Consider the following 22,881-nt stretch of genomic DNA (forward strand, 5'->3'; position numbering starts at 1 on the left):
GCAGCAGACCTCTGGGGACAGACTCACTGGCAGCTGTGGAGGTTTCCAGACTTCTCAACCCACAAACACCAAAGAAAAGGTAAATGTTCAGTGGGGAAACTCTGTTAGCCCTGGGTGAAAGAAGAGCACAGTTTGGCCCCTGCCCATGGGGTGGCAGAGGCAGCAGCAGCTGCTTTCAGAGCTCCAGCTCCACAGACAGTGGGGGGACCAAGTAGCTGATGAGAAGGCAACTGCAGGAATCTCTTTGCTGGTGCTGAGGCAGGATTCTTTTGCTTTGCCCTGCTTGGATCTGGGTTGCAGTCTTGGTGGGTGGTCCTGGGGTAAGGAGGAGCGCTGGTGCAGCAGAGCTTATGCTGGCTGAGTCCTCCTGTGAGTCCTCCTCACAGTTCTGAGGCAATTGCCTAGAAAAAGGTCTGACAACAGCTGCACAAAACCCCAGAAATTTGGTACAGAGCATTCTCCACTCTGGAAGCAGAGTTCTAGCATGGCAGAGTTCAAAAGTCTAGTAATTGGCAGGGACAATGAGCAAGCAGAGGAAAAGAAATAAAACTATAGAATCTTTCTTTGGTGCAAAGAAGATCAAAACATAGAACTAGAAGAAGACAACAAAGTCAAAACTCCTGCATCAAAAGCCTCCAAGAAAAATATGAATTGGTTGCAGGCCATGGAGGAACTCAAAAAGGATTTTGAAAATCAAGAGAAGTGGAGGAAAAATTGGGAAGAGAAATGAGACTGACGCAAGAAAAATGAGCCAACAGCTTGCTAAAAGAGACCCCAAAAAATAATGAAGAAAATAACACCTTAAAAATAGACTAGCTCAAATGGAAAAAGAGTTCCAAAAAGTCAATGAGGAGAAGAATACCTTAAAAAGCAGAATTGGCCAGATGGAAAAGTAAATTCAAAAGTTCACTGAAGAAAATAATTCCTTCAGAATTAGAATGGAGCAAATAGAAGCTAATGACTTTATGAGAAATCAAGACATTATGAAACAGATCCAAAAGAATGAAAAAAATAGAAGGCAACGTGAAATATCTTATTGGAAAAACCACTGACCTGAAAAATAGATCCAGGAGAGAGAATTTAAAAACTACTGAAAGCCGTGATCAAAAAAAGAGCCTAGAAATTATCTTTCAAGAAATTATCAAGGAAAACTGCCCTGATATCTTAGAATCAGAGGGCAAAATAGAAAATTGAAAGAATTCACTGATTACCTCTTGAAAAAGATCCCCAAAAGAAAACTCTTTGGAATATTATAGCCAAATTCCAGAGTTCCCAGGTCAAGGAGGTAATATTACAAGCAGTTAGGAAGAAATAATTGGAATATTGTGGAAACACAATAAGAATAACATAAGAACTAGCAGCTTCTACATTAAGGAATTGAAGGGCTTGGAATATGATATTCTGGAGGTCAAAGGGGCTAGGATTAAAACCAATCCCCTACCCAGAAAAACTGGGCATAATACTTCAATGAAACAGAGAACTTTCAAGCATTCTTGATGAAAAGATCAGAGCTGAACAGAAAATTTGCATTTCAAATAAAAGAAGCAAGAGAAACATGAGAAGGTAAACAGGAAAAAGAAATCGTAAGGAACTTATTAAAGTTGAACTGTTTACATTCCTACATGGAAAAAATGATAATTGTAACTCATGAGACTTTTCTCAGTATCAGAATAGTTGGAGGGAATATATGCGTGTGTATGTATAAACATATGTATGTATAGGTATGTATATGTGTGTGTATATATGTATATATAGAGGGCACAGGGTGAGTTGAATATGAATTTGTAAATAAAATTAAGAGGTGAGAGAGGAATATATTGGGAGAAGGAGAAAGGGAGACATAGAATGGGGTAACTTATCTCACATAAAAGAGGCAAGAAAAAGTTGTTACAATAGAGGGGAAGAGCAGGAAGGTGAAAGGGAATGAGTCAACCTTACTCTCACTGGCTTTGGCTTAAGGAGGGAATAACATACACACTCAATTGAGTATCTTACCCTACAGGAAAGTAGGGGGGAAGGAGATAAGAGGGGGAGATGATAGAAGGGAGGGCAAGTTGGGGGGGAGTAGTCAGAAGGAAGAGATTTGCCATTTCCCCTAGTACTTAGCACAGGGTCTTGAACACAGTAGGTGTCAAATAAATGTTTTTAAAATAGTTGTTGAATACCAGCCTAGGTCTCAACAATTAGGAAGGGAGAGAGACCTGAGCCATGTGGAGAAGAAATTTTAACTGAAATGCGACCGTCATTAGAGCTAAATCAGATCTGATGAAACTGCTATATAAGACATATGGTAATTTTTTAATGTTTTAAGCCAAGCTGCACAGAGCAGAAAAGCCATATGGAACAAAACAGTTTCTTCTCCATCAAAAAATATGCCGGGGAGAATGCTCTGAGAGGTCATTGGAAATGTTTAGGGATATTGATGCCTTCTTTCTCTGAAAATATAAAATAGTATGGTCTAGTATAAATAGCACTAAACATGAAGTAAGAAAAATGCTAAAGTTTTGTAGCCTTAGAGTTAGAATTATCCAGGAGATGAAATTGAGACCCAGAGAGATTAAAGACTTGTCTAAGATCACACAGATAATAATGCTAAATTGGGCCCTTTGACTCCGATTTTAGCATTCTTTCTACCATGCTACATAACTGTCGACTCTGACCATAGGTAAGTCTGAGTCTCACTTTTCTCATCTGTAAAATTATATTAAAGATATTTACACTATTTACAGGGCTATTGTTAGGGCTCAATGAAATAATATATATGAAATAATTTTGCAAACGAACAGTATGTAAATTTAAACTACAATTACTGCTAATGCTAATTACAACAACTAGTATTGGTATTTATGCTACTACTAGATTTTAGCTTCAAAACTACTTTGAGTCCCTGCACTTATACTATATATGTGTCTTAGAAGGTTCTGACTGACAGATACGTACAAGACGAATATTCTCCTTATGTCTAGAATAATACTTAGATTAAGCATAAAAAAATTCATGTCCAAGGGGCGGCTAGGTGGCGCAGTGAGTAAAGCGCCGGCCCTGGAGTCAGGAGGACCCAAGTTTTGTTCCGGCCTCAGACACTTAACACTCACACAAAAAACTAGCCATGTAATTCTGGGCAAGTTACTTAACCCCAATTGCCCACCAAAAGGCAAAAGGCAAAAAAACAACAACATATATATATTATGTCTATAAAAGAATGGTGGTTATATTTCTATAAATCTTGCTCTAAACATTATATCATTGTTTTTTACACAATCTAACTCATGGGTAGATAAGGTTTAAATAATTTTAATAAATTTTCTAATACAAAGTTTTATTTCTGTAGGAAGTCACCTGTAATAATCAGATACTACCAGTCAATTGATGAAAGACATGAATCGCAGATTTTGCACCTAGAAGTAAATAGCCTCTTAAGTATCAGGTTTACAAATTCAGCCCAATTCAGAGATGGCAAATGTCATAAAAAAATTTTTTTTCCGCTTTTTTGGAGGGGGGAAGGTAGGGCAATTGGGGTTAAATGACTTGCCCAAGGTCACACGGCTAGTTTTTGTGTTAAGTGTCTGAGGCCAAATTTGAACTCAGGTCCTCTTGACTCCAGGGCCGGTGCTCTATTCACTTCACCACTTAGCCACCCCAAATGTCATAAAATATTACAGCATAGTTGATCAAACAAATTAACGTTTTAAATGGTCAAAGATCAGATTTATAACTTTTTAGTTTCCTTGAATTTGCATTCCTAGTTACTGATACCGTTAGAGGAATCAAAAAATTCTTTTACTTGCATTCTACACAAAAGCAAACTTTATTGTAATAAAGCAAAGGAATGGTCCATGTTAAATACAACTTCATCTACAAAGTATCTTTTCCTAAATGTCAACCATGTAACCCATAACATAGAAGGGCAACTAAAAATATGGGCATAGTAAGCAACTTAACTTTGCTGTACATTTTGATCAGATTATAGAATTAATTTAGTTTGTTAATTAATGCCAAAACAGACAATAGATTAAGTTTTCTCTGGTTTTATAGCTTCTTATCTCCTCTTCTGAAACTGCTCTAAATTCTAGCTATGAATGACAGTTCTACTGACATGCTGATTATTTTTCTCAATTCATCTCTACTTTCCAATATACTTTTAATCTACTAAGACATTTCTGAGCAGTTTTCACCAATTAATGACTTCATTTTCCATCAAAAACTCTAATGTACATAAAAGAGGATAATGATTGCTTCATGGAGGTAGAACTGTGAAGACACTTTTGAATATTCTCAACAAATATTATAAGATTCAATATACTTTAATCCTTGATGCTACTAAATCAATTCTAATCCTGATTTTCTTTATAGTGAGGTTATTCCCACTCTAAATACTGACCATGAGACAGAAGTGTGACAGAAATATGGATGACAGAATGGTTGTGATAGGAAAACAAAAACATATTAGGCAAATAGTTTGGTGATTATATAATTTGAACTGATAGTTTAATAGTTTTTCTGTTACAAAAAGTTCCATTACAAGTAAAACAATTATTAACAGACCTCAGAAGATGTTATAAATACACCTAACAAAATCAGGATAACTACAAAAAATTATGCAAATTCCAAAGGAAAAAATAGACCACTCATTTAAGACTTGTTAACTCTTCAAAATGAATTCCAATAAAATAAAGTGAAAAAGTGAAATGAATTCAGTTCTCATGTTCCTTTTATATAAAGTAGATCACAAACTATTAAACATATAACCACCTTTAAAAATATATAACTTTCTTTATCTTGGCACATGGAACATACACATTTCTTTATGTTGGCAAGTTAAAGAAATGAGGTAAGAGTGACTGGTGAGGTTTACCAGCAGTTTCATGGTTATAACCACCACTGATAATACCGTAGACTAAGGAATTTAGGATATGGGTGCATTCAGTCAGCATATACAAAAACTGCCTGAGATGTTGAATCTATTTATATAATATAGCTGAATTCACCATAGGTGAGAGAACATGATCATCTTTCCAGTCACTGAGATTAATAGCATAGGAATCATCTTCTACTTTACACTCTTCCTTTCTTCTCCAATAAATTACTAAGTTTCATTAATTCTTACCTCCATAATACCTCCTCTTTCCACTCACATGACCACCAGGCCCTTATAACCTCTCCCCTGCAACTGATATTCCTAAAACACAGGTCAGACTATCTAATGTGCTTGCTCATAAAACTTCAGGGGCTCCCTACTGCCGCTAGGATATAAATATAGAGGGCATATAAAGCCCTTTACTGTCTGGTTCCAACCTATCTTTTAGGCTTATTTCACATTACTTCCCATCACCCATATTTTGCTCCAGCTAACCTGCCCCACTTGCTTGTGCCTCTATCCAACATTCCACCTTCTCTCTCATGTCTCTCTGCTCAGGCTGCCCTCCCGGCTTACGATATTTTTTTCCTCTCAATCTGCCTCTTGGAATTCCCAGCTTCCTTCCATGTTATGTGCTATTTCCTACCAGAGGCCTTCCCTGATCTTTTAACCTGGTGCTTGCTCCTCAATAATACTCCAAAATTATTTTACATTTCCTTTGTAAACATTTTATAATTATTTATTATATGTATAACATGTTGTTTCTCACCAAAAGAGTGTCAACTACTTGAGAAGAAAGGCTCTTTTACTTTTTTGTCTTTGTATCCCTTGTACTTAGCATAGTGCCTGATACATGTATAGTAAATGTTTGTTGAGTTGAACTGGATATAATATTTCTTTTTTTTTTTTTTAAGCAATTGGGGTTAAGTAACTTGCTCAAGGTTACACGGCTAGTTATTATTTCTGGGTGTGGTGCTAAGTATCTGAGCCCGGATTTGATCCAGGTCATCCCGACACTGGAGCCGGTGCTCTTACTTGCTGAGCCACCTGGCTGCCCCTAAGCAATTGGGGTTAAGTAACTTGCTCAAGGTTACATGGCCAGTTATTATTTCTGGGTGTGGTGCTAAGTATCTGAGCCTGGATTTGATCCAGGTCATCCCGACACTGGAGCCGGTGCTCTTACTCGCTGTGCTACCTGGCCGCCCCTGGATATAATATTTCTAATTTAAGCATGGAAAATAGTTTGTGAACTCCTTTCTTCAACCTATCCATGTGAGTCCATGAGTTCATCAGTGCTGGCACTACATCCAGTGGTACAGAATGCAACCTATTTAAACCTTCTTATCATGGACCATTATTTCCCATGCTTTCTCATACATTTCTGCAAAAGATCAATCCAATGAACTGGAGAGATCATATGATCATAGATATCATAGTAGAAGGGACCTAGGAGGTCTTCTAATGCAACTTCTTTATATTATAGATAAAGAAATGGAGGTCCAGGAAGGGTTAAGTGATTTGCTTATAGTCACATAGGTATTAAACGTCAGAGGTGGGATTAGAACCCAGGTCTGACTCTGGAGCCAATGTTCTTTCTAATATACCATTTCACCTTCCTAGGTCATTTTCATTGGTTCAGGAAAACTGTCTCCACCAATAAAGTTTGGCAGTCACTGATTTACAATTTGTAGTTTTAGGAGTCACTTGGGACAATGTGATATTAAATGACTTGCCTACAGTTTGACAGAGTATATATTAGAGAGAGCTCTTACACATACATACACACATATACATATATATGTATACATACTTATATGTGTGTATGTGTGTGTTCTCCTCACTCTAGGAAAGTCCTCTATCCACTATAATATGCTGCCTCATCTGTAGAAATTCAATATTAAAATAATAAGTTTTGGGGTCAGGGATAAGTTTGGAATTGATGAAAGCACTGTATAAATTCCCCAAATTCAATTCTAGACTCTTCTACCTGAGCTCCTTCCTATTCTAGGTTATTTCATTCCCATAAACAATGCTCACCACTATGTATATTGTCTACATTGTTCCTGTGTGACACCAAAAGATTGCACATTTTTTGCTTTCTAAAGATTAGAAATCACACACTAAACTTTCTTTTTTTCAATAAATCTTTCTGGCTAAAGCTACTAATGAGAGATAGCCTTGATATTTGTTACTGAATGTTACACACTGGATTCTTACTCATTTAAGTGGACATATATATCTACTAGTATTTGAGTATCAGGAAAAATGGCAAATAACTGATTAATTTTCTTAAAGGTCCACAGAGTAAAGATTTATTTGTTTTTCTAGAGCTGTCTGACGTACAACTGCACAAATAGTGACTAATTTGGTAAAGACTGCTTTCAAGAGGCATTTTACTAAAGTTTGCTCAATTACTTCCTTTTAAAACCCTAAGTTCATAATTGAGAAAAAGAGGCAGGAGCTGATTGAAAGGATACCCTTTTCATTTTATTTATGCATCTTTTCTATCCCACTAGCACTGCCATTTGGGTCCAATTTAGACAGTGAGCTTTTAAGAAAAACACTTTGGGTATTCAAGCAATGGCAACAAATTGTGGCCCTGTAGAGCTAGTAGAGGGGTGGAGCCAAGATGGTGCAGAAAAGGCAGGGATTTGGTTGAGATCTCCCAAATTCTGCTCTAAACAACTTTAAACAATAGCTCAAAACAAATTCTGGAGTGGCAGTACCCACAAAATGACAAAGTAAAACAATTTTCCAGCCCAAGACAACTTTGAAGGTTGGCAGAGAAGATCTATTGTACTGCAGTGAGAATGGAGCGTGGTGCAGCACAGGCTGTGGCAGTATAGGCTGAGCCACAGGAAACCAGCAGGGAGCCTTGAGGGTAACTCAAGTAGCAGCTGCTTCTTTAGTTTTTAGCCCACAGACAGTAAGGGGGTCAGATTGTAGGGGTCCTTATGCTGGCACTGGGTATAGTAATCTGCTGCATTACACATACTCTCCTGAGTCATAGTCCCAGGGTGAAGAGGGGCAACAGCACATGAGAATTTGCAGCCACAAGGGAGCAGGGACCCTGGTTATAATTCCAGAGCAGAAAAGGGTGCTTGTGGTTGTTCACAGACAGGAACACAGGCCAGGAGGGCAGTAAACATATTTCTCCTTAGCTCACACCACTTTGAAAAAATTGAAACACCAAGGGCTAGATCTGAAAACAGCTGCACAAAAAATTTGAAACTTGGGACAGTATACCCTCCATCCTGGGAATACAGCCCACCTTTAATATAAAGCTCAAAGTCAAGAAATAGGCTGGAAAAATAAGCAAACAACATAAAAAGATCCTGACTATAGATACTATGGTTTATAGGGAAGACCAAAACACAAACACAGAAGGAAGATAACAAAGTCAAAACTGCTATATTCAAAGCCTCAAAAAGAAATGTGAATTTGTCTTAGGTCCAAAAAGAATTTCTGGAAGAGGTAAAAAAGTATTTAAAAAATAAAATGAGAAAGGCTAAGGAAAAATTGGAAAAGAAATGAGAGTGATGCAAGAAAATAACATTAAAAAACAGAATAGGTTAAAGGTAAAAAGAAGCATAAAAGCCTAATGAAGAGAAGAATGTCCTAAAAAGTAAAATCAGTCAAACAGAAAAAGATATACAAGAATTCATTGAGAAAAGAACTCTTTAAAATGGAGAATTGGTCAAATGAAAAAGGAGGTACAAAAGCTCAATGAAGAAAACAATTCTTTAAAAATTACAATTGGACAAGTGGCAGGTAATTACTCCAAGAGACATCAAGAAGCAATAAAACAAAATTAAAAGAATGAAAAAATAAAAGAAAAGGTAAAATATCTCACTGGAAAACAGATCCAAGAGAGACGTTTTAAGAATTATCAGACTACCTGATATTCATGATTAAAAAAAGAACCTAGACATCATTTTTCAAGTTATCAAGGAAAACTGCCCTGATATTTTAGAACCAGTGGGTAAAATAGAAATCAGAAGAATCAAATCACCTCCAGAAAGAGACCTCAAAATGAAAGCTCCCAGCAATATTATAAGCATTTTTCAGAAAAAGTAATCAAAGCTATCTGTATCACTATTGATTAGAGAAATGTAAACTCTGAAGTACCACCCCTCACCTCTCAGATTGGCTAATAGAACAGAAAAGGAAAATGACAAATGTTGGAGGGAATATGGGAAAAACTGAGACACTGATGCATCATTTGCAGAATTGTGAACAGATGCAATCATTCTGTAGAGTAATTTGGATTTAGCCAAAGGGCTATAAAACCATGCACTCCCTTTGACCTAGCAGTACCACTACTAGGTTTATATCCCATAGAGGTTAAAAAAAAAAAAGGGAAAAGGACGTAAATGTACAAAAATATTCACTGCAGTTTTTTTAGTGGTGTCAAAGAACTGGAAATTGAGGGTAGTCTAATTAACTGGAGAATAGCTGACCAAGCTATGGTATATAATTGGGATGGAATATTACTGTGCTATTATATAAAATGATGAGCAGGATGCTTTCAGGAAAACCTGGAGAAATTTACATGAATTAATGAAAAGTGAAGTGAACAGAACCAAGAGTACATTGTATATACTAACAGCAATATTGTATGATGATCAACTGTGAATGACTTACTTATTCTCGGCAATACAATGATTCAAGACAATTACAAAGGATTCATGATGAAAAATACTATCCATCTCCAGAGAAAAAACTGATAGAGTCTGAATGCAGATTGAAGAATACTTTTTAAAATTTTATTTTTCTTTTTTTTGGCTTGTATTCTCTTTCATAATATAACTAGCACGGAAATATGTTTTGTATAACTGCAGAGAAAAAATGGATTTTTTTCTCCTTTTTTAAAAGACCAGTCAACTTAGTTAATAAATATTTATTATGGTTAATAGAAACAAAGACTTACCTTAACTATTAATCCTTTTGAGTCAACCAACCATATCCTTTTAATGGCTTTCTCCTTGGATAGCCCTTCTTTTTCCATGGCCATAATAATAAGGTTTGCAATTCCCAGGGCAGCCTAAGGAAGAGTTATAATAAACTGAGGTTATAAAAACAAAAGATTTTTAGAGCCTTTATCTTATAGAATTTTATTGAAAGTTATAATTAATATTATTCTGTCTTGACAATAATGCACAGAAAAAGATTCAAGTATCTTTTTGCTTCTACTCATGTAGGGGGAAAAGTAATTTTTCCACACTGAATAATCTAAAAAGAGCAGTATTTGGTCTTCCTCTTTATACAATTAATATTATGTTTACTAACAGTGTTTTAGCCCTACAAAACAAAATATAAGAGTGAATCATTACTTTTACTGAGCTTAGTGTTTCTGACAATCAATTAATATTGGATTTAAAGAAAATATTCAGCTAAAGCAAATAAAAATCTTACACAATACACAGGATCATGAAATTACAAGGCTTAAACATATTAAGGTTCAACTCCTTGAAATAGGCAAAAACAGAAGTGGGTTATGGTCACTTTACTGCAAACCAACAAAATTGGGTAGGAATGAGAGAAACTCATTGATAAAAGTTCTGTGTTCTTAAAAGTTTATGCTTATCTGTCTGCTTCCTTAATTTAGATAAGTTTAGGATGTGATTTTCCATAAAACAAGAACCAACCTTTTGTATTTAGTAAATTCTATGAAATTTCATAAAACCTGTGAAATTTTTAAAAAAATCTCAAAATTAAAGAATAGCACTATTTTTAAAATCTTTCAATCATGAACCACTCTTTGGTGGTTTCTGACTATCCCAAATTGACCTTTTCCATTCACCAGAGCCCTTTTGAAACTCACAGAATAGAATTACCAAACTGAAATGCTAATATATAAGTATTTATTCAAGATGTGGTAAAGAACTTAAACCTCAGCAAACAGTCATTTCAGCTTTGACTTTTCTTGTGCTTCAAAATTAATGTGCAATAAATTGATGACTTCCGTAAAGTAAACCAATGTGTATCTTAGTTTTTGCATTCTGTATATCAGTTACTAATGTTTTCCATTAAAATTCTAACTTTAAGCATCCATAAAAACATAAGAAATGTTTATTTTTAAAGAAGTGATAGTCTCCTTAAAAAGGTACACAAAGAGGCAAAAACATAGTTTTAAATACACATATAACACATTCACTTTTCTATTAAACAATCCATTTTTTCACTCAAAATGACATTAGACTTGGAATTACAAGCTTAAAAAAAAATCAAACCACAAAGCATTTCTCCATTCCCATTCTGGTTTTATATTTTATCATTCTAAACATATCTGGGCAATTTGCCTACAAGAAGTTCAAATTCAGTTAACATTTTAATTCTGTGTCTGGGGATGGCTTGCTATTACCGGAATCTAGTTTTTCCTTTCTTAGATGATTAAAATACATAAAAAAGATAACAAAACAGTGAATAACTTTGACTTAATGGCCAGTCCCTGCCAATAATTTGGGACGTTTTTGCATATGAACATTAAGAATATACTGGGAAACTCTAAGCTCCTCTTTTTCTTTAGAAGTTTAAAATTATTTTGAGAAAACTGCTTATTGGATCATTTAGTATTTTAATTACATGTTGCATAAAGCCCTTCATACATATTTAAGGAGTAGAAACTTTTTTTTCATCAAGGTATGAACGAAATTTAAATGGAGCAATGATATTTTTCTTATGAAAATAAGGAGGTATGTCACTTACCTTCAGGAAAGATATAGCAAAACTTACAATAAATCTGTCAAAATACGTCAGACATATTATTCATAAATAAAACTATATAAAATATGTTCAAGTACCTCTCCAGCTCCTTGGAATAGAATTGTGTGATCAGACAGGCTGTTCTGAGTAATGCGCAGAGCTGCAAGGAGACCTGCAACTGCAACAGATGCTGTTCCTGCAATAGGTAATTAACTTCTTTGAATAATATTCAAACAGTAATTAGCCAGTTACTAAGCTGACATTCTTTGTTATTTAGAATAAAAATATCAGAGAGGCCTAGAACTGGGAGTGGCCTACAAAGTTTCTGGGTTTCAACCTTTCTCAATCAATATTTTCAAATGGTGGTCTAAAATTACTTTTCTTTATTTCTTTTCTTTTTTTGTTTTTTTGGAAGGGAGAAGGCAGGGCAACTGGCTTGCCCAAGGTCACACAGACAGTAAGTGTTAAGTGTCTGAGGCTGTATTTGAACTCAGGTCCTCCTGACTCCAGGGTTGTTGCTCCATTCACTGAGTCACCTAGCTGCCCCTAAAATTACTTTCAAATAATCTGAAAAAATAAAATAATCTTTTAAAGTAGATACACAATATAATATATAGAATAGAATGTCTGAGGGCTGGAAAAAGATTCCCTGTATACAGTGTAGTTGATAATGACTTCCCTATCCCTCATTTCTGTAGGGTACAGGTTTTTAACCTGGGATCTCTGAACTTGTTTAAAATTTTTTTTATAATTACATTTCAATATAATTGGTTTCTTCTGCAATCTTAAGTATCTTATTTTGTACTTTTAAAAACATTTGGAGAAGGGATCTATAGGCTTCCTTGGACTACCAACAGGGTCGTGACACAAAGAAGGTTAAGAACCCCTGTTTTAGGGAGACTTCAAGGTTATACCTGAATCAACACAACACAACACATCACACAGCCTAGTTACTGTAACTTGAGGTATACATTTGAATGGCTTTAATCCAGTGTCAATACATTGTCTGCCACCCGTAGTTGTGATGCTTTCTATCCCAGTGTTAGAAGTTTCATGAATGTTATTCTAAGGTAGAGGGTTGCATTAATATTATGGTTTGCTTGAAAAGAAGAGAAGAAACTTGAAGGAGCACATGTGTCTGCGTGTGGAGCATGTGATATTGATGGCTTTCCATTTTCACTTAAAAAAGTTTTTTCATGTGAGGTTCCTGGTATCATTGTCATTTTTAAGTAAGTATCTAGTAGAGTCAGATGCTTCCCACCTATCCTATTTTTGCCTGTCGCACCAACATTCGTTGTATGTCAAAGATTAGAAGGCTTAGCTTTGTCTGTGGTTTGTTCTCGACACTAGGATGTTTAGAAAACAGGAAGTTAACAATGGTCTGAGTTCATGGCTATTTAATATATTCATCTGTGTTGACTATGGAGTAGGTAGTAAGAATATTTGTACTAGTGTAAGGTCTAAGAAGAAATTTTCAGCGATGACTTATTTTTATTGGTGTGTGTGTTTATGGCTGGTGTTGCCAAAAAAAAGGTTCCTTACACCCTTTTATTTTGTAATATAATGTAAATATTCAATTTAATTTAATTCAACTCGCCTAATATTTAGGCATTAAAAAAATACATATAATTCTAACATAAAGGTATTCCTGCCTTGAAGGAGCTTACAATTTATGTAGGAGAAGAATGAAAATACAAATAATGAGGGAAAATTAGTAAGATAAATGTAAAGTAGTTCAGGAAATATGCTATGAGAAACTTGAGGACAGAACACTTTAACCTGAGAAGTCAGAGAAAGTTTCACAGAAGGGATCACGTAGGAATCTGGTCTTAAGGGAGATAAAGACATCAACAAAAAGGAAGAATTAATTCTGGGCACAAGAAATAAAGTAGTCAAATATACAGAACCTAGAGTGACCAAGATGAATAAATTAATCAATTAACTAGCATTTGTTAAGTATCTGTTACAAGCTAGGTACTATGTTAGATATTGAGGATAGAAGTACAATAAAAATCTCTATTTAAGGATTAAAGAGGGAGAAAGAATAATCTAGGAAGGCAGGAGGATAGCATGAGATCAGGCTGAACAGGCAGGAGACAAATCGTGGAGAGTTTTGAATGCAAGGATCAGAAATTTATACTTTATTTGGTACTCAATGGAAAATCACTAATTTTTTTTTTTATACAGGAATGGTGCAATCATAGTGATGTGGTATGACCTCAGACAACTGTGTTAGATGCACAGGAAAGGGGATAGACTGGAGGCATAAAAGTTTGTAGAAGGCTCTTATAACTACTAAAAAAAGGGATGAGGGCCTGAACTACCATGTTGTAATGGGAATGGAGAAAAAGAGTCAGATTGGAGAGCTATTGTGGAAGCAGAAACAATCAGAATTTGACAAATGACTGGATGAGGAGAGTGAAAAAGAAGTAAAAATAGAAGACCCCAAGGTTAAAAGCCTGGGTGTCCTATGGATAGTTGTATATTAAGAGAAATAGGGAAGATGGGGAAGGTACATTAAAGGAAAAGATGATTTCATTTTTAGGCATGTTTACTATGAAGTACACTGGCTATTCGGACAAGAATGCTGTCTGAAATAAGAGCCTGGAGCTCTATGAACAGTTTGGGAGTGGAGCTACAGACTTGGGAATTTATCTCAGGTGATAAATGAAGTTATAGGATTAGAAGGAGAGAAGTTTCATAGAAGCACACAAAGGAGAGGTCCTCAAGAAGGATGGCATAGTCTAGGGTAAATGACATGAAGAGGACTAAGAATATGGGAATATTAAAAAAAAAACCTATGGGATTTAGAATAAGAAGGTCGTTAATGATCTTAGAGAGAACTGAATTTGTAAAATGCTGTTCAACTATGGATTATCATTGTTAACAGTGTTCCTTCCGCATGCATGCTACACAAACTTTGACAACTGAGCACACAATAATAAGAGTTTAAGAAAATGGTCAATTTGACACATTTAATGATACATATAAACTTTACTATATTACAGCAATAATATGCTTACATATAGTGGTAGTAATTAAGTAAGAAGTTAATGTGGCTAATTATAATTAGCATTATTTTAGAGCTCATGTTTTTTTTTCCCTCTTCCCCTTTTATGATTATCAATGTTGCCAGCTTTTCTTGGTGCCATCTAAAGTCTAATCACACTTTCTTCCCTCTCCAAATACATACAGGTCCTGACCCTGACTGCACAACAGTTGAAATCATTCTTCACTTGAAATGTTCACTTATCCCCATCCTATGAGTGAGATTACTTTTATTATATCATATCCTACTTCTCATCCTAAGGATTTTAGAGGCAGCTGCTCCCTTTTGCAACCCTGCCTTGGATACATGAGTAGCAAAAACAGCCATGAGACTTTGGATAGCTTTTCTCAGAAGAGAACAGTACAATAATTTCACTGTAGTTAGGTTGAAGAGACTCAGGCCAGGGGTTGTTAAAACAAGGAGAGAAATGGAACCAATGAAAATAATCTTTACTCTCTAATATAATGTAGTAGGATAATAGGAGACAAGGGAGAAGAGAATCTAACTGGGCTGTCAGGAGAAAGGTGAGAGGTGAATCTGGAAGGAGGGGACCAATTGAGCAGTCCTCCCCAACCCTGCTTCTAGCATTCTGGTTAGCCAAGCAGCCACTGATTCATCCTTACCAGAGTAGCACAGGAATATCCTATTTGACTTTTTTTTTCTTTTAGGGGCAGGAGAAATTGTATGATATTGAAATCCTCTCAAATCTGTTCCATTTTCTCTACTCATACAACCATAACATTTAAGACCTCATCAATTCTCGTGTGAAGATGGCATGCATTATGATGCAGCCATCTACCAATATGTTGGTGGATACCATTATTCTGGTAAAAGAAAGACCCAGAGCCTGTAAGATATCTGAAATCATTCAAGAGTTCAACCTAAGCATATACACAAGAAAAACCAAGTAAATGAAGAATGTTTATTGACCGGCTTGTGACATGCAGTTGGATGGGCAAAGTCATAGAACTTATCAATCAGAAGATTGTACTAACTGTACAAATGGATGATAAGTTGCGTCTAGAATTAAACGGGAAGAGAAGAATGGAATGGATTGTCTTTGAAAAACTACAAATGACTCTTTAATGATTCAAAACTTCTCCCAGAATCAGAGGCCTGTATTTTAATACCAATATTATACCAGTATTGTTGTATGGATGATATTTATGGAAAACTCATGGAGTTCTCCAAAGAATTAATAAAAGGTGTCATCACTCAAAGAGTAATGGAGAAGCACATGTTAGGTGTGAGCTGGCTGCAACACATAAAAAGTAAGCCACCATGAACAAGAACCAGCTTCAAAGATGTCACTGAGAAGACACGATCAAAACAGAAAGTAAATTAATTATGTGAGAATGAAGGAGAGCTAGGGTGATCCATTAATACTCTCATGGTATCAGGAGAGAGTAGGGAAGGCCCTTCATAACAGGCTGACTCCCTGTGGTGAAATTAAGGGGACACATGGACAAGAATTAAAAGGTACTGATAGGGGCAGCGAAGTGGCACATTGAATAGAGCACCTGGCCCTGGAGTCAGGAGGACCCGAGTTCAAATGTGACCTCAGACACTTAACACACACACACAAAAACTAGCCATGTGTCCTTGGGCAAGTCACTTGACCAAAACTACCCTACCCTCCCCCTTCCAAAAAGTAAAAAAAAAGAAAAAAAAAGAGGGTATTGATAATTACATATAGATTACAATCTGAATTACTGCAGGGAATTTCCATATGAAAGAGATCAAAGAGCCATTTATTTGAGTATGATATATATCCAGAATAAAATGTTGCTAGGCTTGAGAGCTTTTAGAATAGAAATAGGAGCAGTTGTAGACCGATTTTAAGTATTTTTTTTTTGATGGGTATTCAGCCTATGAAAATCTTTGTCTGATTTCTTGAAATTGGACCAAATTAACATGAAATTAATCTGGGATGAAAACTCATTGTTTTCTTTACTAAAGTTCTAAAAAAAAAAACCCACAACCCTGGCTCACCGGGCATGTCGCCATTTATACTTATATTATTTTGGCAGGTTAAAACTTTAACTGATCACAGAGTAGTTTCACTCCTTTGAAGATAATTACATGGTTTCATCTCTTTATGGCTTCTGCCTGAAATAAAACCTAGTAGCTTCTGTTGTTGTCTTTTATATTGCAGTTGGTAGGTTACTCTTAAAGTAAAAGAATTCCTAGATCACTGAGCTATGATCTGGACTAAGACTAAGTTTTATACAGGGCTATTTTACTGTTTCTCATTAACACAGAGAGATTATAGTGTTCTTTGTGAATTATGCCCTGGTGGATTATCCCACCCCCAAACAAAAAGTACATGAAATTATGAGACACTATAACAAAAAGGACTCATTTTTTAGTGAGTCATACCTTCAGAACTGCTACTTCTTCTATTCACTGATTGTCTCTGAAGGGGAAATGGCTCTTCACTTGATTGGGGAAGAGGGGGGAATACAATACAATTACTCTTAAGTGTTAATTACCTTCCAAGACATTCTCCTAATCATGGTGATCAGTAGGTAGACTTATGACCATGTGTTGAGAACTAATCAACATGAAATTAGAAAATCAATGATGAGTTAAAGAGTGGAGAGAGTCTATAATGAGACTGTGATTAAAGTGATAAGGGTATGTGGAAGCAAAGAGATTAGGTCACAGCAAGAAGCCTGAAGGTATATTCAATTGTTTATCTCTGGCAGTTTGTGGAAGAATATAGGCGTTAGTGAATTTACCTCAAGAATGAAGTTTTAGAAAGGATGAAGAGTGATAAAAGATAGCTCATAGAACTGGGAATCTCTGAGTATGTCAGCTAGTCAATGAGACTGAGTTCTGATCTGGGTCCTATTGCCCTCTTCATGGAGTTTTCCAAGTATTCTGGGGACTGGGATGTGAGATGATGTATATTTGTATATGAGTTCTTTAACCATCAAGAGTATTCAAATAAGAAAAGACATTTTGGAGGAAGTGGGGAGGATAGAAGGTAAGGGTGCTATAAGCCAGGCCTTTACTAAGACCTTAACTAAGACAGTCAGTGGATAACCCATTAAGAGAGGAATGTGCATAAGGATAAATTCTATCTTTGATTTAAAAAAGTTTTTAGGACACATCTGCATAATTAAAATGCAGCAAATATTTCAATAAATTAGTGATTTTGTTATTGTTCAAGTCTTTCAGTCAGGTCTGACTCTTCATGACCTCACTGACGATTCCATGGGGTTTTCCTGGCAGTGGTTTGCCATTTTCTTCTCCAGTGTGTACTCATTTTACAGATGAAGAACTGAGGCAAATGGGAGGTAAGTGACTTGTCTAGGCTCACACAGCTAGTAAGTGTCTGAGACCAAATTTGAACTCAGATCTGCCTGACTCCAAGTCTGGTACTTTATCCACTGCACCACTTAGTTATCCAACTAGTAATTTCATTGTCACAAATAATGAGTCAAGGTACCTCTCTCCTATTAAGTTCTTTTAAACTAAGTTGAATGGTAGCCTTGTGTTTGATAATACCAAATATACAAAACATTAGGCAAAGAATTCAATTTTCCACAAAAATTTCTGAGAAAACTATAAAGCAATCTTGCAGAAACTAGGTATAGACTAACGTTTCACAATGTATGCCAAGATAACTCCAAAAGGTTCTATTACTTAAGACATAAAGGGTAACATGATGAACAAATTAGAGTGAGGAAGAAAGTAGCTTTCAGATCTCCAGACTGAAGAGTGCATGTGCAAACAAAGGTTAGAGATGATCAAATTTCTGTACCAACAAAATGAATCCAGCAAGAATCAGAAGGGAAATAAGTAATAGGGAAAAATAACTATCAAATTTCTCTGATAAAGGTTTCATTTAAAAGATCTATAAATTCAAATTTATAAAAATAAAAGCCATTCCTCAAGTGATAAAACAGCTAAAGGATATGAAGAGGTAGTTTTCAGAAGAACTTATCAGTCTATTTGTAGCATATGAAAAAATGCTCCAAACCACTAATAGAGAAATTAGAAGCAACTTTGTTTCTACCCTACAAGTTGCATAAGATCTGAGAGTTGACCAAAAAAGGGAAAATGACAAATTCTAGAAGGGAGAGGCTGTAGAAAAAAAACAGGTACATTTATGTATGAAGGGAGCTGTGAATTGAATCAACTATTTGGAAAAGCAACTTGAAATTATGCCCTCAAAGTTACTAAACTGCTCATATCATTTGACACAGCAGTGCCACTACTAGATCTATATCCTTGTAAGGGTTATGGGATTTAAAGATCTCCCATGCCCCATGGACGTGCTGACGTAGCAGAGCAAGAGAAAGTGAAAAGCCGAGCTAACGATCCTGCAGTTGGCAGTTGGCAGTTGGTGGCGGTTGCCTTTTTTTTTTTTTTTGAGTTAGGACCCCTGCTGAGCACTGCCAGCGGCCGGAGCTGCTGGGAGCAGGACTTTCTGCTAAGGACTCCTGCTGAGGACTGTCAGGGGCCAGAGCTGCTGGGAGCCCGCTTCCAGGGCGCTGGGTGGTTGCTGTGAGTGGGGAGAGGAGGACCTTTGCCTGAGGTAGCCTGTTCTGTTTTAAAGGCTTGAAAATGTGGGTGCTTTCTACTTTATCTACCTGTGCCAATGTCATAACTACTCTGATGGCTTTCACTTTCTGGTTTTGGGACTCAGTCTTTTGGTATCTTAATAAATTTTCTAGTTTAATTCCCCAAATGGCAAACCTGGCGTATTTTGTGATGGATAATTATATCAGCATATTTGTAATCTCTATAGGCATTGTGAATATGGCATTGCTGATACAATCCTACAAAGATCACAGGAAAAAGGAAATAAACCATACATACAAAAATATTTATAGCAGTTCTTTTTGTGGTAGCAAAATACTGGAAATGAAGACGGGTGCCTATTAATTGGGGAATGGCTGAACAAATCCTACTGTACTATAAGAAATAATCAAGGTCACAGTTTCAGAGAATGTGGCAAGACTTATATGAAATAAGGCAAAATGAAGTGAGTTGAGTAAGGAAAATAATTTATACAATAATAACTTTGTAAAAACAAAGAAAATAGAATTTCATTAATTGAAAAAATTAAATAAAAAATTTAAGAAATAAAATGAAGTAGCGCCACAAAATCAACTTAAAATGACAACAATAAGGTAAATGGAAAGAACAACAGCCACAGAATGATCTAAAATTATATTGTGCAATTATAAATAAGTATGGATCCTTTGAAGAGATGGGGAAGTGGTTCACAGGAGTGGAACAATGTATGTAATGTTAGATATTTTGGGATATATTGATCAGTTTTGCTGAACTTTATTCTCTTCCTCTTTAAAAAAAATATGCTTATAGGAGACAGATCTAGGGGTTGGGGTGGGGTGACCAAGCTTTACAAAAATACAGATATCAATAAAATTTATTTAAAAATTTAAAGTTATATTGAATGGAAGGATGAATTGGATGACCTCTAAGGTCTGTTTCAACTCTAAGATTCTATGATTTTTCTCCCACACTAACTCCTTTTCTTATGCTTCATCATGGCACAGAGGGGATCCTGGGTACTCAAAACTATGACAAAAAAGCATAAGTTATGGCAGGTTGTATAATACTGGAAATATTTTGAGAACAGTCTCAGAAGCAGAATTTTTTTTTGTTCCCTGAGGACAGAATTTAGTTGAGTATGGAGAGGGTTATTATACTTGATGACTCAAGTGATGAATCTTTTGACCATGGCAACCTATGAAACAAAGGAAACTACAAATGACATCCAATCTTGTACAGCTCCCTTTTGATTCTGGCAAAGGGGCAGAAAAGGGGGTAAGGTGTACTAAGAATTATGGTTTTAAAAATATATACAAGCATTAACTTAGCGGTTGGTATTCTAAACATGAAGTCCTTGTACAATGACGTTCTTGCAGAGAATATAGCAGAAGATAAAAGGAAGATGCAGATAAACTAAAGGATAGCTCAGACAGATATTTTTTTTAAATAATATTTTAATTTTTCCAAATTATGTATGAATATAATTTTTAACACTAATTTAAAAAAATTTTGAGTTCTAAATTTTTCCTTCCCTCTCTCATTTTTCCCCACTCCCTGAGATGGTAATTTGATATGTTATATGTGTGCAATCATGCAAAGCATTTCTCTATTAGTCATACTGTGAAACAGACCAAAAGGAAAAAAAAAACATGAAAAAATAAAGTGAAAAATACTATGTTTCAATCTATATTCTGACTCCAGCTTTTTTTTCCTCATTCAGATATTTACTTTGGAAAGACAAATTTAAGAGAATTAGTAGAATTCATTTTATGGTGTAACCAAAAACAACAAGCAACTATTACATGGGATATTTGGTCATGTAATATTACAGTGCTCATGACAAGCATCTGCCAAACAGTTACCATGAAAATAGTTTTAGTTTATGCCAACATGTTATAGAGAATAAGGAGGTGGAGAAATCATATGAAGAACCTGTACAAATCCTTCAAATTAAATTAGTGTATATTTTGAGACTTGATTTCAACGTAAAGATAGGAAAAAGGGAAGACTGCAAAAAACTATTGTGAGATATATGGTTCAAGAAATAAGGAATGGGGGAGGTCAAAGACTTGAAGCTTAAATAGAAAGTTTCAAAACTATGTATTTATTTTGAATGGAATTTCTTTTCTAGCTCTTCTAGCTGGTTTTTCTTAGTTATATATAAGGATCCTAATGATTTGTGTGGCTTTAGATTTTATCTTGTAATTTTGCTGAAATTATTTTTTCAATTAATTATTTAGTTGGCTCTCTTTAATTCTCTAAATATATACCATTACATTATGTTCTGCTTTCTTTTTACCCATCTTTTTCTCTCAATTTCCTTTTCTTTCATTGTTTATGATATTTGTAATTTTTCTTATGTGAAACCAACCCTGCATTTCCAGTATAAACTAAATGGATCATAGCATACAATCTTTAAAATGTACTGTTATACCCTACTTGCTAATATTTTATTTTAAAATTTTGCATCAATATTCATTAGGGATTTTTGGTCTGTAGTTTTCTTTGTCTGTTTTGTTCCTCCCTGGTTTAGGTATCATAATTATATTTATATCCTAGGAAAGGACTGGCAGCTAGGTGGCATAGCAGATAGAGTGTCTGGCCTGCCAGTCAGGAACACTCATCTTCCTGGGTTCAAATCTAGTCTCAGACACTTACTATCTCTGTGACTCTGGGTAAGTCACTTACCCCTATTTGACTCAGTTTCCTCATCTGTAAAATGAACTGGAGAAGGAAATGGAAAACCACTCTGGTAATCTTTGCCAAGAAAACCCCAAATGGGGTCACTAAGAGTCAGACACAACTGAACAACAACGACAACAACAATAACAAAGGACTGGAAGGGTGCCTGACTTCCTTATTATTGCAAACAGTTTACATATTACATGAATTTACTGCTTTTGAACATTTTACAGAAATCACTTGTGAATCCATCTGGTCTTAGAACTTGTTTTTTTGGGGGATTATTTTATGGCTTGTTCATTTCTTCACTAGTTAGCCTATTTCTTATTTTGTTAATTTGGGTATTTTAGGTTTTTAAAGTATTTATCTATTTTCTCTAAGTTATCCTTTTGCTAGCATATAATTGGGCAAAGAATTTCTAGTAATTTCCATTATTTCATTTTCAATTGTTATAAGTAGTTTTTAATTTTTGATACATGCCACCTATTCCCTTTCATGCAAATATGTATACTTTTCTATATTTCTCCTGGTGTTTGCATTTCCCTTTACTAATATCTGCTTATGTGTTCTTTTTCATCAGACATGCTTGGAAGTCCTCTATTCCATTAAAGATCCATTTTTTCCCCTGTAGGATTATACTTAGTTTTTCTGGATGAGATTATCCTTGAAAGTAAACATCTATGTCTTGCCCTTCTGAATATGGCATGCTTTCCTTTTCTTCCTGTAGCATCTGCTAAATCTTACACAATCCATTTTTTGCTTGGAATTTGAACACGTTCTTTTGGACTGGTTGCAGTACTTTTTCTTTGATGTGAAAATTCCAAATTTCGGCATAATATTCCTGGGAGTTTTCATTTTAGGGGTTTCACTTTGGAGGAAACTGGTGGATTCCTTCTATTTTCATTTTTCTCTCTGGTACTAATAAAGTTTTGGGCAATTTCATTTAAAATCTCCTGAAATATGGTATCAACTTTTTTCTGATCATAACTTTTAGAGAGTCAGAAAATTCTTAGATCATGTCTCCTTGACCTGTTTCCCAAGTAAGTTGCTTTGATAT

At 35.4% G+C, this 22,881-nt stretch overlaps 1 protein-coding gene across 1 annotated transcript in view; it reads right to left on the bottom strand.

The window, feature by feature from the left end:
* ME1 (malic enzyme 1) overlaps positions 1–22,881 on the bottom strand; it is a 286,728-nt gene that overhangs the window by 31,367 nt on the left and 232,480 nt on the right. Inside the window, 2 exon segments of the mRNA XM_069065073.1 lie at positions 9,789–9,902; positions 11,662–11,759. Of these exon segments, the coding sequence (XP_068921174.1) occupies positions 9,789–9,902; positions 11,662–11,759 (212 nt within the window).

The sequence above is a fragment of the Petaurus breviceps genome, unplaced genomic scaffold (assembly GCF_028583685.1).
Source record: "Petaurus breviceps papuanus isolate PSGF00001 unplaced genomic scaffold, PetGlider_PUasm1.0 90667, whole genome shotgun sequence".
Lineage (NCBI taxonomy): Eukaryota > Metazoa > Chordata > Mammalia > Diprotodontia > Petauridae > Petaurus > Petaurus breviceps.